We start from the raw sequence: 16,036 nt of genomic DNA, 5'->3' as shown, positions 1-16,036 counted from the left end.
AGTTAAAAGAATTTTGGCCATCGCTGAAATAATTTGATACCTCACTGGTATGCGGGCAAAGTAAATAGATTGATTTGCATCCTGCATGAATCACAAAACATTGAAAGTACTAAGTTGAAGAATATCCTGCAAGTAAAATGGGAAAAAAAAGTTTAATTGATCTAATTTCTGGACATAATTTGTTTTCAGGTTTTTGTAGACTGCCACAACAATACAGGTGACCTCACCTTGGGTGTAAATGATCATGTGACAATTAGATCACATGTCAGTGTGGATCAATCACCAACATCGTTCAAGAGGGCAAAGAAAGCTGTAGGGTTAGAGACACTGCTGGCCATTGGATTACAGAGTACAGAGAGGTCAGTTGTTGCTTCTAAGAGTTTTGTCATTGAAGAAGTATCACATTTCTACCTGGAATGTAGCTGTGCAAGTGACATACAAAAGATACAGTAGTTCACTGTGTTCTAGTATTTGGATGTTTTTGCAACAAAATAAAGATTGCGTTTTCTCAGATAAAACAAAAGTAATCTCATTTTAATATGTTCATCCAAATTCCCTGTAAATAGGTCCGCATTGACACTAAGTTAGCTTGACTGAACTATAGTGTTGAATAACAGTATGATTAATTGCAGCCACTGTTTAACATTTCGTATTTCAACGTAATTTAGTGTGGAGAATATGAAAATGTGTTTGCCTTTAATACAGAACAAGAAGTGATGAAAATATTTGAAGATTATGAAATTGTCTGTTTAAACAGCTGTGCATGCCAGGAAATTCATTGAAAGTGGTATCTGCAAATTCGCATCACAAACTAACTGCAAATTCGCATCACAAACTAACTTACAACACACTGTACACTCTTTAGACTTGTCTGATATTATTAGACTAGGTGTTATCCTTAGCTGATATTGTTTTTTTTTTTGCTGAATGGTTTTGTCACCGCCTTGCAGGATGACGCTGTTCAAGTCTTATCTGCTGCTGCCCCAGCACAAGGACATGTGTCCTTTCAATATCGTCTGGTATCAAGACAAACTCATCTACAACACAGTTTTATCCTCAGCTGATCTCAGTGTTGACAGGAAGACTGAACAAATGGAACGGAAGGTAATAATCAGTCTGTTTATGCTTTCATCATGTTCTTCAAAATTCATATCTTCAAATGTACATTTGATTGACCCAGTCCCTTTTCCAAATCAGTTTTTCAAAGTTATACATGTGTTCATGAAAATGAAATTTCTTACAATTTGACACTGGCAGTTAGCTCAAGGAAACTTAAAACTATTTTTTTTCATAATCTAGAAAAAAAGGTCATTTACCAAATTGTAGGATAGCAGAGCAACTTCCATATACTTTAAATTTTTCCAATATTTGAAGGTCAAAATAGGCAACTTCTATCCTCAACTGGTCAATTTTGAGTGTGTTCTGTGTATATTATGATAAATACTGGATAGAAATTGATAATTTTTATCCTATTTTTCCTTCACATGCAGAGTTACATGCACTGTTACACATTTAGATTACTTGTCTGTGATTAGGAGATATACCTTTCATGGAACATTGCCACAGAATAAGGCACTTTAAATAAAATTCTTTGTTTGCCGTCCACGTGCTGTTAGGTTTTCACAGAAAATTAAGAAAACAAACACAATGTTAACACAATTACAAATAAGTATATTATTAGCTCATATTTGGTTTTATATATAAATACCAAAAAGAGCTTATATGATGAGTCGGTGGCGTCTGTATGTCTGTATATTTGTGGGTATGTATGTGCGGATGTATGTCTGTCACACACAAAGGCTCCCATACCGCCAAAGCTACCGTCTCAGTATTTGGTGTACAGGTAGATGTAGGGGTTGAGATGTGAATTTGTTCAAATGAACACATCAGTGTCAAAAAAGTGCAAATAAGGTAAGAAAAAGGGAAATCCTGCAAATGTGCAGGAGTGGTGGCAGTGAACTGAATCAGCCCACACATCTGAATAAGAGGATTTTGACCTTTACCTATTTGTATGCAGGGTACCTATTATGTTTGGGAGTGGTAGCAGTAACTGTAACAGATCTGCTGAAACTATGGATGTCTGTTTTTGTACATCCATGGTTGAAAGATTCTCTGCTATGCATGTTGCTAAAGTTGACCTTCAGTACCTAAAGTTTCAGACCTTATTTACTTTTGTCATTCTTGATTTTCTGGTTTAAATATTTCTTGTTGTTTTTCTGGTTGTACTGTGCAGAAATTGTCATAACATCAACGTATAATTTTCCTGCACTGAACAGATAGAAATAACACTTATTGTTGATCTTTGGTATGTACCAATTCTGATCAAATTTGAGTGACACGGTATAATTGCGGTATTTTATTTTCCAAAAGAAACCAAACAAAAATGAGGTTATGTTGATACACTTGTGTTTTTTTGTCTGTGTTCGTTCTTTTCCCCGGCTGGCTGGTAGGTTTTTCAAAAATCCAAAGACGGCAAACAAAGAATTTACTTTAAATGGCCTAAGGTCTTTTTCACTCACTTTTCAAGATTACACACCTTTAGAGAATCTCTGTCTCAAGCTCATGAAAGTGACACAATGTGTTAATTTATACAAAAATGCATAGTCAACTCCATGTCCATGCATGTAAGTCCAACCACACCACTGTTCACAATACAGTTGGACCATACCATGTCAATGAACGGGTGAACTCATAGGATGATTTTATCAAGGTACATACAGTTTTAATGTCCAATTGTAAATGGGCAAATCTGTTTTGTTTTCACTTGCAGGCCTTGTTGCAGCTGATACATCAACAGTTGGATCAAAATCCCTTTTCCTTCATGCAGTACAACAGTAGAGACGGTCAGTATGGCAACTGTTACCATGATGGAAGCGCATCAAAATGCCATTGTCTTAAACTGTAAATGAATAAGCTACACCTAACGTGCAACATGTTATCACCTGCACTCGTAGGGGTGTCACAAAACAGAATTTAAGGGTTCTTCAAGAAATTAGAGACATCATGGTCATCTGGTACATGTTTGTACCTTTACAATACTGAAAAAAGTAAGCTGACAGTGGTGAAAAATTGCGTAAACTTAATTTCTTCCCAAACGTTCAAAGTAAGTTGACAAAATCTTGTAGACCATGGAAGAATTTTAAAGGGAGGTCATCAGAACTGTAATCAAATGTCGTATGGGATCCATATGACCAACGTAAATGCTGTATCCAAGGTACATGTACATTGGCAATTGATGAAAGTGTAAACAGTTTTGTCATAATGTGCAGTAAAATTTAAACGTTGCAGATATGTTGATGTGCTGTATTTAGATATCTTGCATGAAATGCATTTTTTAAAACAAAACAATCACATAGGCACAGGCACCGACCCCTTCTTGTGATTTCTATAATCAGAATATATTCCTGTAGCACTGTGTGCCATAGTTTTCTGATTTTCGATTTTTACGCTCCCATATATGCATATGTATATATGCAAATGGGAGGTATTCGTATAAGGTGGAAAAATGGCGTCTGTGTGTATGTATGTAAGTATGTATGTATGTCTGTTAGTCCGTCCGAATCAAAAACTCCTAAACCGTAGCACCTACTGTCCTAGTATTTGGTGTACAGGTGCACCTAGGGGTGGAGATGTGAATTTGTTCAAATGAACATGTCAGTGCCAAAAATATGCAAATGAGGGGGGGAAAAGGAAAAATCCTACAAATGGCTAAAACTCAGTAAGCATTGGTCAGATTTGGTTGAAACTTGGTATGCAGATTTCTTTAGGTATTCTAAATTATGTGTGCAAAAATTGGGATGAAATTTGCATGTTTGTATTTTTAGGGTATTTTTTCCGTTTTTAGTCAAAAAATCGTGTTCTCTGAAATCGCTTGTCTGATTGCTATGAAACTTAATATTCATGTTCCTCAGAATGACTTCAGTCATGCTTGTACAAATTGTATTGATATTGTCATATTTGTAATTTTGGGGCAATTTTCCCAATTTTTGATAAAAAATTTTTTAATCCAAAAACTGCTGATTTGATAGCTTTGATACATGTATTTGGTATACAGGTATCTAAGATTAATCTCAATATAATGTATTAAGGTATGTTGAAACTGGCAATTTTTTTTTATTTTTGGGGCAATTTTTGCCTTTTTTGGTCAAAAAATTTTTCTCCAAAAACTTCTGATCTGGTAGCTTTGATATCTAGTGTACAGGTTCCTAGGGTTTATGTTGATTAGATATATTTAAAATTAGGATGAAATCTGCAATTTTGTATTTTGGGGGCAATTTTTCTCATTTTTGGTCAAAAAATTTGTTTCTCAAAATTTACCAGTCTGATTGCTTTGATATTTAGTAAACCAGTCCTTAGGGTTTTTGTTAATAAGATATATTGAAATTAAGTTGAAATCCGGAATTTTTAATTTTTTAGGGCAACTTTGTGAAACTTTCAGTTTTACTGGGATATCTTTCATTTTGTATTTTTAAGATTTTTTTGGTAATTTTATACCTACTGGAACTAAGAGTATATAATGTGGTGATTTAGTAGTAAGCATTTGATATGGTAAACTGTATTTGGTGTTGAAATGCGGCAAAAAAATCCTGGCAGATTTTGAAAAAATTCCTAACAAATGCCAAAAAAAAAATGCAGCCAGAGAAGGTTTGACAAAAAGGAAAGGTGAGAGAATGGGGAAAAAAGAATGTACAATGGATCGGATAAAAAGATAATGTACAGGTCTCATCGATCTTCCAGACACCATCCCTTATCAAATGGTCCACCCCGATGTATTTTTGTGCACAATTAACCATGCAGTGTATTTTAGTTTAAGATGTCAAGTTAGGTAAGGATTTGAAAGGAATAGTCAAGTTCACCACAGTTTAACTTTATCTCTTGTGTCATCATCCTTGTGTAATTGGTTAAGTTTGTAAGTTGTTCCAGATGTGGATGTACCAGCTGTTCTGGAAGAAAACAATGTTTACTTTTCCTGTAGGGTTTCTGAGTTGATGATTGTATGTTGAAATTTCTCCATGTATAATTTCTCCATGTATCTGGTGTATGGGCAAAGTGTAAACATTGGTTGCAAGTTATGTATTTCAGTCTATGTCAAATATTGTAAATGAAAAATCAAGAACAGTTTACTGTGTGCTTGTAAAAGATAACATATTTGTCAATACATAAACTGCCTTGCAGATTGATTGTCTTAAATATTATCACAGAAGTAGAAAAGGAAAAGAAACTAGTATGTCAGTCTGTCTGTATATGTATGTCCATGTTTCATACAATTGTTGACTTGTTTTGATAACTATATGGGAGCGAACAGTGATGTTGTCACTATTTTTTATTTATCTAGATGATATTCTGCTGACCTTGGCATCCAAGTATCCCAACAGTACATTCATATCAATGCTGGACAACTCCGAAGATGCTGAAGATATTTTCCAGAAAGTAAAAAGTAGAAATCTGTCAAACACGCTTGTGACGGCTCTTGTTACGGGTATCGATGAATCCTTTGCTTGGAAGCTTGTTGAAAGTCCTGAATTCCTCCGTTATCAGTTCATTGGTATGTTACTATTGTTACGTGCAGAGAAAACGAACAAAAGGGTGAACTCAGCAGTTAATGTTTTAAACAAAATTTATTACAAAATAAAACTAATTGCTAAGTCAGGGACAGAGTACAAGCTTTAAAAGTGTACAGACTACTTATCTCAGCTGGGACGGCAAAGCTCCAGTCTCAGAGTTGTAACAGTCAGTCGGATGAATGAACAGTCCTTCGGCTTGCAGGCTTGAAGTTGCACAAAGTCCACAGTATAAATCCAGCGTTGACAGTGAAGGTCTTGAAAAGTCTTGAGAATGACTACTGCTGGAGTTTAGTAACACACAAGAGACACGATCCCAAAAGTCTGACTGGAAGCTGTGCACGTCCCTTTTATAAAGGCATATAAGAACAATCTAGAACTTTTATTGACATGCTAATTACTGTTCTAAAATTATCTCCCTTACACAACTAATCAACTTTCCAGAACATTCCAAACATGACTAATTGAATTCAAGGTTGTGAGGTCATTGAGAGTAGTGACCTTGAGAATGTTCTAGACTAATTGAACTCAGGTCATAATGAGTGGGGGAAATGACCTACATACACACCCCCTCTTCAAAAAAGAAAATTTTTCGAAGAAAAATCTTTCTTTTACAAATGTAATCTTAAAAGTGTGAACAACAATAAACTCTAAATACGAGAGAGACAGTCTGCAATTAAATTGTCTCTGCCTTTGATATGTCTAATGTCAAGATTAAACTCCTGTAACATTAAACTCCATCTTAGCAATCTCTGATTTTTGCCTTTAAATTTCTGCAGAAAAACAAGAGGGTTGTGATCAATATAAACCACTATTGGCTGATTTGAAGAAGTAACATAAACTTCAAAATGCTGTAAAGCTAATATCAAAGATAAACACTCTTTTTCAATTGTAGAGTAGTTTCTCTGGGATTTGTTAAATTTGCGTGAAAAATAGCAAACAGGATGATCTACACCATGACTATCCTCTTGCAATAAAACAGCACCAGCAGCCGTATCACTAGCGTCCACAGCTAATTTGAATGGCAAAGTGAAATCTGGTGCAGACAACACTGGAGCACTTTGCAGTATGGCTTTAAGTGTATCAAATGCCTGTTGGCATTGCTCTGACCAAACGAACTTTACTTTCTTTTTAAGTAAGTTAGTCAAAGGCTCAGTAATTGTGAGAAATTTGGACAGAATTTTCTGTAGTAACCAGCCATACCGAGAAAGCGCATCAGTTGTCGTTTGCAGTTTGGTATGGGAAAACTTGAAATGGCACTGATTTTGGCATCAACAGGTTTTACCTCACCCTGTCCTACAGTATGTCCGAGGTAAGTTACCCTTGCCCAACCAAACTCAGATTTGGCAAGGTTGACAGTCAACATTGCTTTGCTCAGTCTCTCAAAGAACTTCCGCATGAGCTTGATGTGTTCCTCCCAGGTGTCACTATACAGGACGACGTCGTCAACGTAGGCTGCACACCCGTCTAGCCCGGATATGACGTCGTTGATCATCCGTTGGAACGTTGCCGGAGAGTTCTTCATTCCGAATGGCATCACCTTGTACTGGAACAATCCGTCTGGTGTAACAAAGGCGGATATTTCACGAGCACGATCCGTCAGAGGGACTTGCCAAAATCCCTTCAGTAGGTCAAATTTTGTCACATACTTGGCTTTTCCCACTCGGTCGATGCAATCATCAATCCTCGGGATTGGGAAAGTGTCTGTCTTTGTTAAGGTGTTGACCTTCCTAAAGTCCGTGCACATATGATAACTGTGGTCTGATTTTGGCACAAGTATGCACGAAGAACTCCAGTTACTTTTACTGGGTTCAATAGAGTCATCCAGCAGGTATTTGACTTCTTCCTGGAGGTATTTCGCTTTTGTTGGATTCAGTCTGTATGGATGTTGTTTTACAGGCTTACTGTCCCCAACATCAACATCGTGATAGATGACGTTTGTCCTCGTTGGAACATCTTGAAACAGGTGTTTATATTCGTGGATCAGTTCTTTCACCTGTTGTTGTTGTGATGGCTGGAGGTGTGCCAACTTTGTAGACTCCAGCTTCTCCAGGATTTCTGAGTTCTGAAGCTTGACCGAGCCCAGCTTTGAGTTTAGAGTATTTTCACTCAAGTCAGTTTCAGTATCACTATCTTCATAATGGTTTGAACTGACTGCACTGACAGGCTGAGTTATAGTAGGATTATCCCTATCCAAATATGGCTTAAGCATATTTATGTGACATAGCTGTTTTTGTTTTCGCCTGTCAGGTGTTATTATGATGTAATTTAAATCACTCAATTTCTTATCAATTAGATATGGCCCAAAGTAACGAGCATGGAGTGGTTTTCCAGGAATTGGAAGTAGAACAAGAACCTTTTGACCGGGTTCAAACTTCCGTTTTGAGGTGCTTTTATCATATTTGGTTTTCATTGACTGCTGAGATGACTCAAGATTTTCTCTGGCTAATTCACATGCTTTAGAGAGTTTTGTACGAAAATCTGACACATATTGCAAAATATTCAGACAATCATCATCGTCTGATAGGAATTTCTCTTTAACGAGCTTAAGTGGGCCACGGACTGTATGTCCAAATACAAGCTCAAATGGGCTAAAACCAAGAGACTCTTGAATTGACTCTCTAACAGCAAAGAGCAAAAAATGAATTCCTTCATCCCACTGCCTTCTCTGTGTCAAAACAGTAGGTCCTAATCATGTTTTTCAAAGTTTGATGAAATCGCTCAAGAGCACCCTGACTTTCTGGATGATAGGCGGATGACCTATACTGTTTAATGCCTAGCTGATCCATTACTTGTTGAAAAATACCAGACATAAAGTTGGAGCCTTGATCGGACTGGACACATTTAGGGAGGCCGAATAAAGTGAAAAATTTGACTAAAGCTTTCACTATAGTCTTTGTCTTTATGTTTCTCAGTGGTATGGCTTCTGGAAACCGAGTTGATGTACACATAATTGTCAACATGTACTCATTTCCTGATCTTGTTTTTGGTAGGGGCCCAACACAGTCTATTAGAATCCTACTAAATGGTTCTTGAAATGCAGGAATTGGCTGTAAAGGGGCCTTTGGAATGGTCTGATTCGGCTTTCCTACCATTTGACATGTGTGACAAGTTTTACAGAAATGTGCTACGTCCTGCCTGAGATTAGGCCAATAAAAGTGACTGAGAATTTTGTGATAAGTTTTCCTGACTCCTAAGTGACCAGCCCAGGGGTTTCATGGGCCAGGCGCAATATTTCAGCACGATAGGGCTTTGGAACCACAATTTGATGTTTTATAGCCCAATCGTCATCAACCAAAACATCTGGAGGTCTCCATTTACGCATGAGAATACCAGATTTTGTATAATAGGAAACAGAGCTATCTGAAGTTTTACCTTCATCATCTACCCTGTCAAACAAAGACAAAATATCTGGGTCTTTGTGTTGTTCTGCAATGAGATTTGATCTAGAAAATGTCTGACTTTGGTCAGCAGAAGTTTTACTGGAAGTTTCAAATCCACGAGGGATAACGGAATGATCCGTGTCAAACACCTGACTGAGAAAGGTGTCACTTAAGTCAACATCTGTGACATTATTTTTGAGAGTATTTTGATTCTCAGAAGTTTTCTTTGACATGGCTCGAGTAATAGCACATGAAGGAAATAAATCGGTATCTCTTGTTCAATTGGCTCTGGATCCTGATCTAAAGTAGGATTATCAGTCACAAGTGGATTAGTAATGACCTTGTCCCCAGCAAGGTCGTTTCCAAGAAGAAGGTGAATCCCTTCAAAAGGCAAAAAAGGCCTAATACCTAAAGTCACAGGTCCAGAAACAAAGTCCGAAGACAAATAGACATTATGGAGAGGAACAGGAATGTAGTCATTGCAATCTACCCCCTTAATAAGAACTTTAGAACCTGAAAATGACTTTTCAGAAAACGGCAGGGTATCTGCCAACAAAGAGACTGGGAAGCCCCGGTATCTCTTAAAATTTTGACAGGGGTAGCGGAAGAGAAATCACTAGAAAGTGATATAAAACCATTATGAATAAATGGCTCGAAAATACCCATAATGCTATCTTGAGAAGAATTGACCTTGACCTCATTAATTGGGGATAAGAGGGTTTAACCTCAGAAAATGTGTTGCACACATTATTAGACTCTAATTGAGTTGATGAAGAAATAAAGCCGGTTGGCTTAGATCCACTTTGACCACTTTGACCTTCACGTTTTCTTTTCAATTTGAAACACTCTGACATTAAATGGCCGTCTTTCTTGCAATAATTACAAGAAAGTGTACCAAACTGTTTGTCAGAAGGAGATTGAGACTTGGGATCTGATGATGTGGAAGTGTTACTTGAATTTTGTGAACTGTTTTCATTTGATTTCCTACTCTCCTTTGAAAAATTCTTGGATGAAAAGGAGGAGTTAAATTTACCTGCATTGTTTCTGTAGGAAAAGGACTGGGATGGTTTGCTGAGAAATGAAGATTTGTGGGTCAATGAATAATCATCGGCCAAACGTGCAGCGACCTCCAATGTATCTGCCTTTTGTTCATTGATAAATGTCTTGATGTCACTCCGGATGCACCTTTTAAATTCCTCAATCAAAACGAGCTGTCGTAATTTGTCATAATTCTGACTGACCTTTTCAGAAGAACACCAACGATCAAACAGTTGTTCTTTTGTTCGAGCAAATTCAACATAAGTTTGATCCTTCACCTTCTCACAATCCCTAAATTTCTGACGGTAGCTTCAGGCACCAACTCATAGCCCTTGAGAATAATTCCTTCACAGAATCATAATCTGAAGCCTGCTCTACTGACAACTGAATGTAAATTTCTCTGGCTTTACCCACCAAAGCACTCTGCAAAAGCATAGACCAGGACTCCTTAGGCCAATCCAGACTCTGAGCAATTTTCTCAAATGAAGGAAATATTTATCAACATCCTTTTCTTGGAAGGGGGAACTAACCTGAAATGCTTAGTGATGTCAAACTTGTCTGAAGGGAAGAATTTTCCTGACTGTCCAAGCTCTAAACGTCTCATTTCATTTTTCTAACTGTAGTCGATGTTCTTCCAATTCTCTCTCCTTTTCTCTCTGTCTTTCTTCCATTTGTAATTCTTTCTCTCTCATTTGTAATTCTAGTTTCTTGATCTCCAAATTTGTCTGCATTTCTAATTCTAATTTTCTGAGTTCAGAGGTAGACTCGGGCTCATAATCTTTCAGGGTGGATTCCTCAAATTGGCCTAAATCAACTAGATGTTTGGCAATACGGTACTGTATTTCCCTCTTGCGCATAGATCTTTTGACTTCTACTTTAAGGAAATTGGCCAGTGTTATGAGGTTGTCTTTTCTGAGGGAATTAAATGTGTCCTGATCAAGGTCATCCATAAATTCGTCTGGTTTAAATTCCGCCATGATTAAATTTCGCTGAGTTCACAGTATACAGTAGTTTTGAAAAGGCTGTCAAAATGTTGTCAAACGGCTCAAAATATTCGTCTCCCGGACGAGCCCCCAATTTTGTTACGTGCAGAGAAAACGAACAAAAGGGTGAACTCAGCAAATAACGTTTAAACAGAATTTATTACAAAAATAAAACTAATTGCTAAGTCAGGGACAGAGTACAAGCTTTAAAGTGTACAGACTACTTATCTCAGCTGGGACGGCAAAGCTCCAGTCTCAGAGTTGTAACAGTCAGTCGGATGAATGAACAGTCCTTCGGCTTGCAGGCTTGTAGTTGCACAAAGTCCACAGTATAAATCCAGCGTTGACAGTGAAGGTCTTGAAAAGTCTTGAGAATGACTACTGCTGGAGTTTAGTAACACACAAGAGACACGATCCCAAAAGTCTGACTGGAAGCTGTGCACGTCCCTTTTATAAAGGCATATAAGAACAATCTAGAACTTTTATTGACATGCTAATTACTGTTCTAAAATTATCTCCCTTACACAACTAATCAACTTTCCAGAACATTCCAAACATGACTAATTGAATTCAAGGTTGTGAGGTCATTGAGAGTAGTGACCTTGAGAATGTTCTAGACTAATTGAACTCAGGTCATAATGAGTGTGGGGGAAATGACCTACATAACACTATTCATTTCTACTCAATATGTTGTGACGTTTTCCCAAAGTTAAGAATGCAGATTCTATTATTTCCAATGTGATTTCAAATCATGTTGATTTTCAAGTTATCATCTTATAAAAATCAAAAACATGCATATGATCATTAATCTATGGAGTGCCAAAGTCAATTTTTGTCACCGTGATTAAAAATAACCAGATTTTTCACAAATTTTTTTATCAAAAACTGTAGCCAATGAAAAGTGATGCCCATTTGGTCTAAAAATATAAAAAAAATTAACAGAAAAAATTTGTAATTAAAATATTTGTAAATAAATAATGCACAAATTTTGGTGGGAAAAATTGCAGCACTCAAAGGGTTAAAGGCCCAATTACTTTTGACATTTTTTTTCAGGTTTTGTTACATGGGTCAACTAAAGTTTCTAGGTGTACTTCCCACAGCATGTTGAAATACCCAGTACTCAGTTTGTAAAAATTGAATGAATGTATGTATGCTTGTTCTGCATTCAAAGAATTGTCAAAAGTTACTTGGACTATGGCTTTAACAAATCTGTTTTATTTTTCACCATACATTACCATTGAACATCAACCTTCATTGCAGATATATTCCAATTTTTTGAAATGATTGAGAGTCCAGAGACCAGGGAGAGTTTCAATCAGATGCTTGGTGCAATCATTGCCAGTGGGGTAACCACATTTATACAAATGCCTTCAGCCGAGGTAGGTCATCATTTCTCAGGTCAGAGGTCATATGTTATGGGTCACAGGTCATCTTGTAAGTTAAAAAAAATTGGGTATACTTTAAAAGAGAATGTAAATATCATGACTGTATTCATTTACTATCACCCAGCAGATATGAATGTGTGGGGGTAATGTACATATGTTTGCAACACAGTGATGCTGCCGTTTCTCAGCAGTTCTTGGTAGCAGAACAAATTTTGATCATGGTTATCATAGAAATGGGAGGTCTCTTGATGAAAAGTTTCTTCAGGTTTTTTATCAACTTTTATATGTAAATGTAGTCTCTGTTATAGTGTATATACTGATGAAAAAAGATGGCCAGGATGTTTGTTAAGAAACAGAAGTATTATTTTTTTCCCCCGTAGACACTGTCTATGGCATATTCCATATTTTTCCCCGATGCATATGATGGGCAAGGGAAAAGCCAGGAGGTCAGATATGAACAGTACATGCATGAGAATCATCCCTATCCATTCTACAGGAATGCAGAAGTCAAAATAATTCATGAGGTATGTGAAGTGATCCGGAGTGATACAGAAAGTTTCACAATGTAGACTCAGGTGCTGTCCAGACCTTCCTTTGAGAGATTAGAGGGCAATTCATAATAACTGCCTTGGCTCCAAATTTGTTCTATTGTTGCCAAAATAGAAGTAAAAATGTTATCATGTTAACTGTACCAGAAGTCTCTGATGGGTTATAGCATGAACTGATGATCATGTTGTTTGAAAAGTAATGGTATATTCTTAAGGATAAACATAACAACAGTGGTCACATGTACATGTATAAAATAAATGCATGGCAATTTTAGAAATGTCTATACACAGAATGGCCACATAAGGAGTGAAATATCCAAATCTTTCACTTCAGAGTGCCCAAGCCAATGGAAATGTGACTGTTTCATCCAAAATCTGGTATCCATCGTACAGTCCTCCTGAAACAGACTACAGCTGGAAACTGCTAAGGATTGATGTCAGAAATCTGTCAACTACAGTAAGTATCTGTATCATATTCCAGGTCTATTTATCCTCCATTGACCCTATCAAACCATATATAGCATGGATTTTGCCATACAGTGGCTGGGAAGGAATTATCTCAAATTATTATTATTGTTATTCTTTAACAGACTTAATTCAGGACTGTTAGCATTAAGTTGAGCTTTCATCTTTCTTTATCATGTATGAATGACTCATTGATTAATTCATATGTCTATTCATTTGTGTGATTTTTCCAAATGTTCATAGACTGTCATTAGCATATTGAAATTGGCACACAAAATTCATAGAAGTCAGGAACAAGTTTGTAACCACTATTACTTTAAACTTTTTGTTTGAAACTCTCCATAACCCTTTGAGTACTGTAATTTTTCCCACCAAATTTTAGTGCAACATTTTACCAATTTGTGTGAATTTTTTGCTAATCTTTGACCAAACAGACATCACATTTCATTTGCTACAGATTTTCATCAAAATTTGGCAAAATTTGAAAATTTTTTACCAGGGTACATTTTATAAAGGCGACAAAAATTGACTTTGGCACTCAATACATGTTTGTATGAACAATGGTGAAAAAATCTTGGTTTACGCATCATGTATTCCTAAACATTGTTTAGCTGAAGTCTTGTTGTTCAGTTGTTAGGATTGCTTACTGTTACATGTAGCCACTTCAGAAGTCATTCTGGTCAACATCACTTTTTGTTTTGAAACTTTTATCAGGTGGACCACCACTTTGATTATGCCTTGGACGGCCACCAGAGGAAATACACATTGCATTGCGTATCCAATGAAAAAAGTTACAGAGTCTATCTGGTCCGCAACAAGGACGGTTTCGTAATCCCGTACGGCAATGTGAATGGTGTATCCGTCATTGCTCTGCTTCGGATGGGACTGCTCTCAGAACTGAAGGATCACTTTTACAACATGTTTGTGCACATGCCGCTCTATGAAGACATGGCTCCTTGGAATATCATATTCAGAGCCGGAAAGTTGGAGTATATAGACTATGACACAAAGGATCTGACGTTAACGCACATGGTTCCAGCAGCATATCAGGTTTGGCCTATTGTGTCACACAAATATGATGAACCTACTCTTTGTTTTAATTCCATTGTGACAGTGGACATATCTATTAACTTTTTTTCTCCCAGTCTGAAATTTCATGTCCAGTAGAGCTGTCAGTAATGTATTGTAAAGTCCCAAAGAGGCCCTGTTTTAGATTTGTTTAAATTATGATGAAACCTGCTCATTTGCGTTTCTGGGATTTTTTCACTTGATCAAAATGTTGTTTTCAGTAACCACCAGTCTAATTGCTTTCAAACATGTTTTGTAGATTCATAGATCTGAAATCCAGTTTTGTTGATTGAAATCATGATGAAATGTGCATTTTTCTGTTTCCCAGTAATAATGTACTTATCTGTAACTCATCTTCTTGTTATAGGAATTGTATGAAAAAGCTAAATTGAGAATCAATATCAAAACTACCAAAAATCATGATACCGGTATATGCTCTATGGTTTGGTAACCAATATATGCTCAATGGTTTGGTAACAAAACATATTCCTTTCAAAGAATGCAATATTTCAAATTTTTGTTTTTAAATGCAGGTTATGTCCATGCTGATGAACTATGAGAGAACAGTGCGTGACTTTGGTAGATGTAACAGCCAATCAAGCAACCCGTATAATTTCCCTTACATTTCAAACTGTGTTGGAAGTGACTTCTCTGGGCCGTGTTACGACCCAAAGTATCCAGTTCCTTGTGGAGACCACACCTGCCGATCTACATACGTGGAGTGTTTGCGAGCCCTTAGTGATTTGGAACTGAAGAAAAATGGCGGGAAAACAAGTATCTCAGGTAAGCTGTATTCTAGTTTATCGTTGTGTCAGTGCAAGAAGGTCGTAACTGAAATTTCGGCAAAGTCACTCTTCTTCTGAAAATGATTTGAAATATCTTGTTATGTTGCTTTAAATTCAAACCGAGTAAAATGTTTGAGTAGATCCATACATTCAGATTGCAGATTCCAGTATCAACAAATTGACTTTTTCCGGCACAATTTGCATTTACAAACTTGCTTCACTGATGAAACTATATTATTAACATAAGAAGCCATGCATCTTCAAATTCTTTTCATTGAGAATGTTACACAAGGGCATAAAGGATCCGTTTGTTCGTAGGAACTTCTTTCTTCTATTTGACAGTATGTAGTTTCCTATAAATATCTAGAGAATTCTCTCTGTGATTTTTTTATCTATGCATTACATCGTATAGACTAAAGAATCAATAGATATCTCAACAATTCACATCCCCATAATATCACATCTGCCTCAGCATCACATTCAAAGAAGATCACATTACATTTCATCATTAAAACAAAAGAATCCCTAGATATCTCACCACTTCACTTCCACATCCTATAACATCGGCCTCAGCATCACATTCAAAGAAATTACATTTCATGGACATTGAATCTTATAGACTATTAAAAGAATGCCTTGATATTACATCACTCATCTGCATTGTATGTATTCTGATATGCTGACTTTAGTTCCCTTGAAAAAAAACAAAATAGAAAAAAGAAAGTATTAGAAATTTTGTCTTCGGAATAAAACTATGTTTCCAAAAATGTAATTATATAATGTGCTGAGACATGTACAATGATGGCTAGCCGTAATCGAA

The 16,036-nt window shown here is 36.6% G+C and overlaps 1 protein-coding gene across 3 annotated transcripts in view; it reads left to right on the top strand.

Moving 5' to 3' along the window:
• LOC139133520 (uncharacterized) overlaps nucleotides 1-16,036 on the top strand; it is a 43,353-nt gene that overhangs the window by 24,163 nt on the left and 3,154 nt on the right. For all 3 annotated transcript variants that reach the window (XM_070700170.1, XM_070700169.1, XM_070700168.1), the window contains exons 19-27: nucleotides 190-359; nucleotides 951-1,104; nucleotides 2,771-2,843; nucleotides 5,336-5,545; nucleotides 12,226-12,344; nucleotides 12,731-12,874; nucleotides 13,233-13,355; nucleotides 14,078-14,413; nucleotides 14,965-15,214. In XM_070700170.1, the coding sequence (XP_070556271.1) occupies nucleotides 190-359; nucleotides 951-1,104; nucleotides 2,771-2,843; nucleotides 5,336-5,545; nucleotides 12,226-12,344; nucleotides 12,731-12,874; nucleotides 13,233-13,355; nucleotides 14,078-14,413; nucleotides 14,965-15,214 (1,579 nt within the window). The remainder of the gene's footprint in view (nucleotides 1-189; nucleotides 360-950; nucleotides 1,105-2,770; nucleotides 2,844-5,335; nucleotides 5,546-12,225; nucleotides 12,345-12,730; nucleotides 12,875-13,232; nucleotides 13,356-14,077; nucleotides 14,414-14,964; nucleotides 15,215-16,036) is intronic.

This window comes from Ptychodera flava, chromosome 5 (assembly GCF_041260155.1).
Source record: "Ptychodera flava strain L36383 chromosome 5, AS_Pfla_20210202, whole genome shotgun sequence".
NCBI lineage: Eukaryota > Metazoa > Hemichordata > Enteropneusta > Ptychoderidae > Ptychodera > Ptychodera flava.
This window is presented reverse-complemented; position numbering and strand designations above follow the sequence as displayed.